This window comes from Garra rufa, chromosome 24, assembly GCF_049309525.1.
Source record: "Garra rufa chromosome 24, GarRuf1.0, whole genome shotgun sequence".
In the NCBI taxonomy this organism is placed as follows: Eukaryota; Metazoa; Chordata; class Actinopteri; order Cypriniformes; family Cyprinidae; genus Garra; species Garra rufa.
In genome coordinates, this window is record NC_133384.1 from 15,022,231 (window position 1) to 15,034,161 (window position 11,931).

Sequence of the window (11,931 nt, forward strand, 5' to 3'; positions counted from 1 at the left end):
ATAAAAGCTGCTTAAATACACTACCAGTCAAAAGTTTTTGAATAGTAGATTTGTTATGATTTTTTAATCGCTTCTGCTCACCAAGCTTGTTTTTATTTGATCAAAAGTACAGCAAAAACAGTACAGTTTTGAAATGTTTTTACTATTTAATAACTGTTTTCTGTTTGAATATATTTTAAAGTGTAATTTGTTGCTGTGATCAAAGCTAAGTTTTAGCATCATTACTCCTAAAGTGTCACATGATCCTTCAGAAATCATTGTAATATGCTGAGTTTTCATGTTGATGGTTTTTGAGCAGCAAATCAGAATATTAGAATGATTTCTGAAGGATCATGTGACTGGAGTAATGATGCTTAAAATTTAGCTTTGAAATCACTAGAATAAATTACATTTTAATATATAAATATTTTTTCAAAAAGAAAACGGGCATTTTAAATGGTAAAAACATTTCAAAATGTCACAATTTTTGTTGTACTTTCAATCGAATAAATGCAGGCTAGGTGCGCTGAAGAGACTTCTTTGAAAAACATTAAAAAGTTACTGTTCAAAAACTTGACTAGTAGTGTATCTCTGTGAAATTTGGCCTTTAAGTTAAAGAGCTCAACGACAGGACTGACCTGCAACCTCTTTTATACTTACTTTAACATATAAACCTGGCTTAAAAGCAGAGTCTTAATGGCTAATCAATAAAATCCCAGAATTAACTTTAAAATGAGGATTTACTTTAAATGGTTGAGATTGCTGTTGGAGGAAAACATATCTAAATACATTTAAAATAGGAACAAGTCTGCAGTTAAAATGATCTACAAACACGACTCTTGACTCCAAGTATTTATAAACGAGGCTATATGTTTTCCTATTCACTCTCTCAAAGACTGAAAGAAAATCTGTCCAGCAAATAAACCAACACTAGGTGTCACACTAGTTCAACCCCATGAACATGATTAGGGAACGCTGTTAGATGAAGAATGCAAAAGCAGTCTTAAGTAGCATGGGTATATTTGTAGCAATAGCCAAAAATACATTGTATTTGTCAAAATCATCCATTTTTCTTTTCTGCCAAAAAAATTATTAGGATATTAAGTAAAGATCATGTTCCATTAAGATATTTTGTACATTTCCTACCATAAATATATCAAAACTAATTTTTTATTAGTAATATGCATTGCTAAGAACTCCATTTGGACAACTTTAAGGGCTATTTTCTCAATATTTAGATTTTTTTGCACCCTCAGATTCCAGATTTTCAAATATCCTAACAAACCATACATTAATGGAAAGCTTCACTGTAAACAAAATCTGTAGAAATTACAGTATTACTGGCAGCTGGTTGCCAGTAACTTACTGTAGATTTAAATTTATGCTATTTACTGGCAACAGTTTGTTCAAAGTTAATTGAACATTAAACATTAACAAGTCTTTACAGAATAAAACTAAAATAACAGCCTCATGCAAAGCATTCTGGGAACCAAAATCTGAAGGAAAAAAACAGAAAAAGGTTGATGAAGGTTTCTGGTTCCCAGAATGCTTTGCAGTAGGTTGTTATTTTATAGTTTTATTCTGTAAAGACAAAGACTTGTTAATGTTTAATGTTCATTTAACTTTGAACAAACTGTTGCCAGTAAATAACATAAATTAAAAATCTACAGTAAGTTACTGGCAACCAGCTGCAGAACTACAGCAAATTTTTTACAGTGTTGTTTATTCAGCTTTCAGATGATGTATAAATCTCAATTTCGGGAAATTGACTGGTTTTGTGGTGCAGGGTCACAAATAAAACCCTGTGTGTAGCATTCAGCTATGTCTACTTATGCTAAATACTGTTAGTTTTGATAAAAGATGTCAAATGTATTTTCACAAAATACACAGAGCAAGGTAATGTTGCTTAAAAACGTAGCTACAATAAAGTTGAAACAATGTTTAGAACATATAATATAACATAATATATTAAAACAGCTGTTCTCAATGAATCAGGGTAATTAGGATGCTTTAGAACAGCTTAGGACTATTTGGAATGGTATAGAACTTTGGATTTTCCCATAGACTGAGACAGTTTGCAAAGGGTATGAATCATTTTAGACATGACACTTTTTGTTCAAATGTAAATAAAAGCTGAGCAATATATTTTTTTTCCACAATGATGCCTCTTGTACATCGTCTTGTGTCATTTCCGGTCAAAAAAAAAAAAAAAAAACTTGCTGGTTGAATAAAAGTAATTTTATGTCAGAATTTGCCAGGAAAGAATCCTTGAGTACAAATACCAAGAGTGGTATATATAGGCTATGTTTGACAGACAGGGGGGTTTAATGTGGCAAGAAGCTAGTTTATCATGTATAATACCACATAATTATTTACTTTTATTTTGGATTCACAAAGTTTTTTTTATCTAGAAAAGCGATCCTTCTTTTGTCTCAGGCTGTGAAACCTCACAAGATATTAAGTTTGATTACATGCCAATCATGTAAAAATGTTTATCATCTTTTGTTTTCTCTACATTCAACAGAAAATCCACACAAGAACGAGGACAGAAGAGACATTTGAAGAGCCACTTGTACACTACCATATAAAACTTTGGGTCTGTAAGATGTCTTTTTTCCCTCTAAGCTTCATTTATTTGATCAGAAATATTTTTAGGATTCTTGTTTTGAATGTGTTTAAGTAATTTTTGCCATTTTTAATGTCTAGCAGTTGTGTGCTATGAAGAGGGAACGGCTTGAATAAAGACATGAGATGGAAGTTGCATAACACAGGTCAGTTATTTACACATTTATTTGTTATCCTGCATATGCTAGTAGACTTAACATAGACAATGCGGATTATTTTACAGAAATGTCGACATACATGTACCATGACAAAGTGTTCTGTGATCACATAATTGTACAGATTACTACATGCATTCAAAGATGCTGATATGTGCAGAAACAGTCTGCAGCTTAAAGGTGTCTACGGACATTGAGATACAAGATAACATCGTTTAAACAAACAAAAACAGAAAAGAGGCAGAAGACGTGAGAGGAAGAAATACAGTGTAGCAAGGATGCATGGGAGAACAGGCTATGACACATGGATGACACATTCATATTTAACCTCGCTTTCAAACAAAAGAAGAAAACCACGCGCTTGCCATGACGATATATATCACAAACGATCATGTGATGAGAAACATGCTTGTTCACAGTCCATCAGCTGTTAAAAGTTCATTTTACCATTTACACAGGAGCAAAGTCACACAGACCCAAATCCCTTTGCATCTACTGCTCCCACAAAGGCTCATGGGAGATGCTTCTATAGTCATATGATGACATGCTACAGATAAAAAAAAGCAGTTGATTGCCTGGTGTGAGTCATGAAGAAAACAAGAGCTTAACATGACCGACTTTGAGCCCCACTCATTTGCCTTATTCGACAGGTGCTAAATGGTGTGAATCTTTGAAAAATTAATTTGCTTCCGGAATAAACATTTCCTATTAATTTACTCACCCCCATGTCATCAAAAATGTTCATGTCTTTCTTTCTTCAGTAGAAAAGAAATTAGGCCTTTTAATGTAAACATTGCAGAAAATGTTCTCTATAAATTCTTGAAGTTCACTTTCAGAACAAAAATTTACAGATAATGTACTCAGCCCCTTGTCATCCAAGATGTTCATGTCTTTCTTTCTTCAGTCGTAAGGAGTAAAACATTTCAGGATTTCTCTCCATATAATGGACTTCTATGGTGCCCCCGAGTTTGAACTTCTAAAATGCAGCTTCAAAGGGCTCTAAACGATCACAGCCGAGAAAAAAAGGGTCTTTTCTAGCAAAATTTTCCACAAAAAAATTACAATTTCTATACTTTTAAACCTCAAATGCTCTTATTGTCTAGCTCGGCAACACGAACGTTTGAGATTAAAAATATATAAGTTGTAAATGTTTTTAGAAAATAACCAATCGTTTCACTAGATAATTAAGACCCTTCTTCCTTGGCTGGGATCACTTAGAGCTATTGAAGCTGCATTTAAACTGCATTTTGGAAGTTCAAACTCTGGGGCACCATAGAAGTCCATTATATATACATTTCCTTACGACTGAAGAAAAAAAGACATGAACATCTTGGATGACAAGGGGGTGAGTACATTATCTGTAAATTCTTGTTCTGAAAGTGAACTACTCCTTTAAAAATAAAGGTGCTTCAAAAGGTTCTTCAAGCAATACCATAGAAGAACCATTTTTGGTTCCACAAAGAACCATTTCTTGCTTACCTTCTGAATCTGAAGAACCTTCTTTGCCACAAAGAACCTTTTTTGAAACAAAAGGTTTCATGTAGATGAAAAGGTTCTTCTATGGCATCGTAGGGCCCCTTTATTTTTAAGAGGGTATAGTGGACTTCAATGTGTTGAAGGTCCAAATTGCAATTTCAATGCAGCTTCAAAGGGCTCTACACCATCTCAGCCGAGGAAAAAGGGTCTTATCTAATGAAACGATTAGTCATTTTCTTAAAATGTATATACTTTTCAACCACAAATGCTTGTCTTGCACTAGTTTGACTTCACGCATTATGTAGTAATTCGTTAAGTCTTTATATAAGTACATAATAGGGGTATAAAAGTATGGCTTTTTTTTAATGAGTACATGTTTTACTAGACAAGACTCTTATTCCTCGTCTGGGATCGTGTAGAGCTCTTTGAAGCTGCATTGAAACTGCAAACTCCCATTGAAGTCCACTATATGAAGAAAAATCCTGGAATGTTTCCCTCAAAAACCTTAATTTCTTTTTGACTGAAGAAAGAAAGACATGAACATTTTGGATGATGTGGAGGTGAGTAAATGATCCAGGGAATTTCTATTCTGGAAGTGAACTAATCCTTTAATTTGTGAAATATTTGAAACTGTAATTTTAAAATGCCACAATGTGCATACGAGTCTGCCACTGACAGATAAAAGTAAACCAGCTATAAATAACATCTTATGAGCTGTTCAAATGATCAGGGCTCTGAAATTAGTATTTCTGAGCATATGCAAGCACTTATTTGACATTATTTCATTTGAGCATTTCGTCTTGCTTGTGTTTATGGCATCACTTAAAAGGATAGTTCACTCAGAAATGAAAAGGCTGTCATCATTTACTCACCCTTAAACTTTATAATTACAGCATGTTTAGAACAGTTTTTGTTCATACAGTGAAAGGCAATGGGGTCCAAAACAGCACTGAACCCCATTGACATTCAACTTTGACTTTCAAATATTTGGGGGTTTGGGGGTGAATAAATGACAGAATTTTCATTTCTGGTGAAGTATTTCTCTTAAACGGTTGTTGTATGTGGTACTGGGAAAACTGTAGCAGCTTTAACATGCTGAAAAAAATATTCACTTTTAAAAACAAACAAAAAAATCCATTCATTTACCACAACAGAGGTGCCTACAGGCAATGCTAGCCAGGCACAAAAATGGTTACAAACTTCATTCGTTGATGACTTAACCCTCAATTTTATATACAGCATCACCATATAATATTTGGACACTTAAAGTGTCTGAACGTCATTGCATTTGATACAAAATATCACACTAAGTAGCATTTGCATGATGCTTTTTTTTTTACTTTATTTTATTTTTCATTTTTGAATACTTTAATTTTTGACAACCAGAAAGTGTCCAAAAACATCTGTCCTAATTTAAAAAAATGTGCTTGTGCTATACATCTTTAAATTAAATTCAACTTAGTTTGATATTTTGTAAAAACATTATACATTTTGTCCAAATATTTTTAGGGACACTGTATATGAGGCATATAACGCACAGCGGGGAAGCTGAACATCCAGTGGGAATGCATGAGATGGGCCATTATTCAACAGTCTGTCAAAACAGAAACAGGCATGTGACAACATTCTTTTAAAAACAACAACAACAAAAGAAACAAGATGATGCGCTCTTTAAATGAAGAAAACATAGACATCCACCATATCAGAAGATTAGTGTCGTAGAAAACCTGAGAACTTAATATTACGCATATCTATTACTTAAAGACCTGATTTTTTTTTTCTCCTATAAAAAGTATAATTTTCTGTACAGTGCTATATGAACAATGCCAACTGATTTGTAGCCTTCTCATAAATATTTATGAACAGGCACGCGTCATTTCAACCACCATATGGCAGGAAATTGTGGTCGTGCAGAATTTTGGTTTAGAAAAAATAGAACCGCTGTCAGCATTAATTTAATAAAACCTAAAATACTTTTTATGAGCCTATTAAATAATTGCAAGAGTTTGTTTTTCGTATTTCAAATGAACCTGTTTGTAGACATTTATAAAAGACCCTCCTGGTCTGATTTGTCAGAAGAATCTTATTTGAAGAGTATAACCGATTCTGACAGCCACGAACGTCAAATCTTTTTTTGAGTGGTAACACTGATATTTCAAATATTAAAGATATATCATCTGAAAAATACAATTGAAGTCTCTGCCTGTACACTTACAAATCCATTAGACTGTAAATAAAGTGCCACAATTCTTGGCCTGCATAGATTGCAGTATGCTGTATTGCACTTTCCACCAAAGCGTAACCGCAAAAGCCAGCTGAAGTCTTGAGTTCCTCCTCCTCCTCATCTTTTTCACAATCCTCATTCGGCCCATTTAGATTGTGTGATTTCTTCAAACCCACTGTACATTTTGAACAATCAGCCAACCGCCATGCCAAAGCAAGTAATATACATATATTTCCAGCAATCTTGGAATAAAGGCAACATAAAATGGATATTTTCTTTCAGATGACAGGAAAATGTCGGCCAGATGATAATACAGAACTCAAACGAGAACAAAATATTTTTGAATACTCAGTAAAACCAGACAAATGTGAGTTGCTGTTAAGAAATGACTCAAAGGTCAGGCATCCGAATGATACAGATATGGTGAAATATGAAGAATAATGAAACAACTCATGTGAAAAATTAAAACTGTAGTGGCATTTACCCTACTGTACTCGTTATATGAAAAAAAATGATTAAGTTTGATTTGTGTGTAAATGAAAACGGTTGTGTTTTGGTCCTTTTGACAAGTAAATATAGCATTTCTAAGAGGCTGGGTTTTTGAGTTTTAACAGGGAAATATGTGAACAACATTTGTAGGTTTTAATGACCAGAATCACTCATTTGAAATTACTCTAACACCACTATGTAGACTAGTTGTTCTTAAATTGAGTATGTAAAGATAAGTTAAGACATACATACCTGCAGTACCCATGTGTTTGTATGATATAGTTTTACCCTAAAATCTTCTTATTGAAAATTTACATCTAACTTTATCCTGGCATCGCTATCTCAATGTATAATATTCAATATAGAACTTGCATTTACAGCTACTGTATATTATAGCTATTTTCCTTTGGCAACTACAGGTGTATATGCAACTCTGATATCAAGAAGAAGTGGTGCAATTCATCTGGTCATTAAATGGAGATTTTGATGCTGCTAATTTGAATACCAAACCCAAAAATAAATAACTAAAATAAAACCTCAAAATAAATATGTGACATTATAGACCATTCCTAAATCTTAACACAAACACATCTGCATTAGGTACACATTGCATTTCTACAGAAAGTCATGATATGTTTCAATACGTCGCTACTTTGCAGCTCACTTTTCACAGTCTTTGATGAAAATTCCTCTTTGAAACAGAAAAAAGGCTAACAAAACCCTTTTGACATCTACTGTGCCCTCTGTGGCTATGTGCATTGTCATTGCTGTAGTCTCTATATTTACCGTGGAGTGCTCTCAGCAAACTAAGCACCGTAAAACAGCTTTGTTAATATGCATGCTCTTGTAGATCTGTCCCCCTACGGTTCTGACTGTCTCTATAAAACAATAAACAAGTGAAAGGTAAAATGTACAGGTAGGTCAACAATGTCCTCATTGTTGGGTAGATACATTCTAAACAAGCCTCTCGTTTGCACCCGCGTCCTCCAGGTGTCGTCTGCAAGAAACTGCAGTCTCTTTTGCGTTATTGACAATGACACAATTACAAGGGACTTTTCATGCCATGCAAAAATATCTTTCAGACCACATCTGCGTGCCCTTTTCTCCACCAGTGCGCTCCACTCTGTCCGAATGGCAAGCCACAGTCACATACCGGTTTCGCAAGATGGCGAGTGATTGCCATCCCCTGGCATTAGATGGATCTCCGGCGTAAACATGTGGTTCTCTACCTTGTGTTCACTTTGGTTAGAGTCTGGCTTTTCCTCCCCATTACTACCGACTACCACTTGAGTGCAGTTTTGTGCTGCTAGTTTGGGTGAGGAGATGGCTGCGGAAGCCACTTCCATTTGGTTCTGTTCCTCCTGGTAATCCTCTTCCTCCAGGTTCCCCAGAAGCAATGCCGTTTCTCCAGGATGGTACCTACCGGCTAGCATCTTCGGAGAAAGAACCAAGCCTTTCACTGGGATGCTACCCAGCATTTCCGAATCTGAACAAAGAGGAGAGCACTCTCCCTCCGGGGAGTCGTCTTCCAGAAGACTGTTGTTGATATCCTGTGGAGAAGAAGTGTTGGGTGGTGTCAGAGGAGCGTCTTCTGGTGTTTCTATGAAGTTGACTTTGAGGCCCTTTGAGGTCTTCTGATTTGTGCCTCGAATGGAGCTTCTGATGTTCTCGATGACCTCATTGAAGTTCTCGCCATCTGGCTGCTCTCGATTGAGAGTCTCAGAGTTCTCCTCGGGACTCATATCAGAGGGCGTCAGCTGGCCGAGGTGAAGGTGCGGAGGTACTTTCGGTTGCCTTTGCTGAACCTGCTCTGCTGTATAAGAAGTCGCCTTCTCACCCAGTCCAAATTCAGCGGTGCAGCTTGCAAAGCTATCAACACTTGATATGCTCCTGACATCGGTGATTGCTCTTTCCTTGGGCTGTTCGGTGACTTCCTTCATCTCAAACTCTACCTCGTGGTTTGACACAGCTGCAGGTTGTGTGCTGTTAATTGTGTTGAGATCAGAGAAGGACTGTGTCTTTGTCATCTGATTATACATTTCCTCCAGTTTCTGAGCATTTAGATGCTGTGGACTCGGTGTCCTGACATATTCCCGTGAGCCGTTTGGGCCGCTGTCGGGAAACTTCTTGTCGAAGGATCTGAGGCTGGTATCCGAGGATGTGCGCTGTGGAACACCCCACCGGCTCGGAGAAAGGTGGTTGTCCATTGGCTGTTTATCGTCGCCTTTGTCTACAGCGACGTCCATTAGCTCCATACTTCGTGCAAAGGCTTCTTTCAGGTTCATTGAGACAATGCTGCCATTTCTCTTGGCTCGCTCTAAGGCCTCTCTTCTCTTGATGGCTTTCTCCTGTCGTTTCTGCTCCTTGTAGAACTCGGAGAAGTTATTCACAATAATAGGGATGGGTAAGGCAATGACCAGCACACCAGCAATGCAGCAAAGTCCTCCGACTATCTTGCCAAGCAGAGTCTGTGGGTAAATATCTCCATAACCCACTGTAGTCATAGTAATTGTAGCCCACCAAAACGAAGCTGGGATGCTGGTGAATTTAGTTGCATCCTCGTCCTTCTCTGCAAAGAAGACCAAACTTGAGAATATCATGATTCCCATGGCTAAGAACAAAATGAGTAAGCCCAGCTCATTGTAGCTGCGCCTGAGGGTGAATCCGAGAGACTGCAGTCCTGTTGAATGTCTCGCCAACTTCAGAATCCTCAATATTCTCATGATGCGGAATATCTGCACCACCCTCCTCACGTTCTGGAACTGCAGCACGCTTTTGTTTGACTCGGTCAGGAAAATAGTGACGTAGTAGGGTAGTATAGCTAATAAGTCAATGACATTTAGCGGCCCTTTGAAGAATTTCCACTTGTTTGGAGATGACAGGAAGCGCAGGAGATACTCCATTGTAAACCATGCAATGCACACGGCTTCAACGTGAGCGAGTTGAGGATTGTCATTGGCCTGGCCAAATTCGTCCGTCACTTGGAGTTCGGGCAGGGTGTTCAGGGAAAGTGCAATAGTTGAAAGAACGATGAACAGAATGGATATGATGGCCAATATCTGCAAGAAAAAGAAAGGAAAGCGTCATTATGGTTTTTTCTTTAACACACTTCATTATTCATTATGCAAAATGTACAAACGATTTTGTTCAGTGCTAAAGATAAACTTGCAACTTGCAATTAGTTCACTTTCTAAAATACAAATTTCCTGATCATTTACTAACCCCTCTCATCTAAGATGCTCATGTCTTTCTTTCTTCCGTTGAAAAGAAATTAAGGTTTTTGAGGAAAACATTCCAGGATTTTTCTCCATATAGAGGATTTCAGTGGTGGCCTACAGGATGAAGGTCCAAATTGCAGTTTCAGTGCAGCTTCAAAGGGCTCTACACGATCCCAGCTAAGGGATTAGCGTTTTATCCACCAAAACAATCGGTCATTTTCTAACTAGCTCAGCGATGCATTGTGTAACACGCTGGAAAACGGTGCACTGCAATTTGGACTTTTAACCCTTTGACCACCATTGAAGTCTATATGGAGAAAAATCCTGGAATGTTTTCCTCAAAAACATTAATTTATTTTTGACTGAAGGAAGAAAGACATGAACATCTTGGGTGACAGGGGTGAGTAAATTATCAGGCAAGGTTTATAGAATTAACTAATCCTTTAAATTCTGCATTTGCTTATGCAATGAAAGCACAAGAACACAAAGACTTTGTCTCACTCTTTATACATACATATAATCTTATTTTCCTAAAATAATGTTTTTTAGAATACATTTAAATGAGAGGCACATCCATTCTAGTAGACAGTTAAATAGAAAGTTGATATTACTTTCTATTTAATTTTCTACTAAAATTTGATTTGATTTGATTTAAGGATCAATTTGCTTTGAAATTACATATTGTTGGCACCAAGATTAAACGTTAAAACATAGTCTTTAGATGTCATTTGTCTTGATTTTAGCCTTTACAGCCACAAAACCTTTGCATGCCTTTTCTCATGAGCTTTATGTATCTCAAGCATCAAGGTTAATTGGTCCTAGAACAGCTCTGGAAAATTTGATAACATAAAAACACACCAAATCCATTTTGTTATGATAAGAGGAGTCAGATTTGCTGCATGTTTTGTTGCATGTAGGACCGGAAACCATAAAAATAAAGGCATAAATAAAACCAGTACAAAAATAGCATCCCATTTTCTTTGATTACCTGTGTTGAAGGGGACCTCAATGAATGAGCGAGCATATGGCATGAATATCAAACAAGAGCATGAATGAAGTGACAGCTCTCTGCCCGTAAATGGCTTCAGTAAATGAATGAGTGGGAGGATCAAGCGTGAGTAGGCCTTCCTGCCCCTATTGACCAACTGCAGGTTGAGCTTTTCCAATCGGAGCAGGTCGAAGATAACAGCCATGCCTTCAGCCAAAACTTACAACACTGGTCCCATTTGAAATCATGGCCTTGCTCTGTTTTATTACACCTAGTTCAAAAAAAGATAACTAAGAATTGCTTTTTAAAAGACCTGGCAAATTCTCTGTTCTCTCAATGATTTTTTTCTCATTCTTTATTGTCTGGCAATCCAGTGAAAGACGGATTTGGCTATACATAACTTGTCACATGGACAGGCCACCTGATGCGATAATGTTCTTTATCTAGTATTTCTTTGTAATCTCCTGCATCTTCAGATGTTTTGCGAGATTGTGACGACGCACAGACAAAAACTCCCGGAGCTTAGCTATAGCAAGCAGCGAATTCAAATGATGTCATGATGATTAAACATCTCTAGCATTTCTGGCTCCTTTTGCATAATTCAAAAAGGGTAAATCAGTTACTTAAGTGTCTCATATATCTAGTTTATCTTCCTTTACAAACATTGATTCCTGGCCAATGTAAAACCGCATGCTAATGCTCCATTTCCTGTGGTGTACCATGACTGGATTACATAAGCCAGTGGCGTGTACAGCTGTGAAGCTGCAAGAGACAGTT

The 11,931-nt window shown here is 36.8% G+C and overlaps 1 protein-coding gene across 1 annotated transcript; it reads right to left on the bottom strand.

The window, feature by feature from the left end:
- Positions 1-2,737: 2,737 nt before the first annotated feature.
- LOC141300219 (potassium voltage-gated channel subfamily B member 2-like) lies at positions 2,738-10,031 on the bottom strand (the record flags this gene model as incomplete). The annotated part of the gene is made up of 1 exon (XM_073830548.1): positions 2,738-10,031. A coding segment is annotated over one exon (1,938 nt), but the record flags the coding sequence as incomplete, so codon positions are not given.
- Between the last annotated feature and the right edge of the window lie 1,900 nt (positions 10,032-11,931).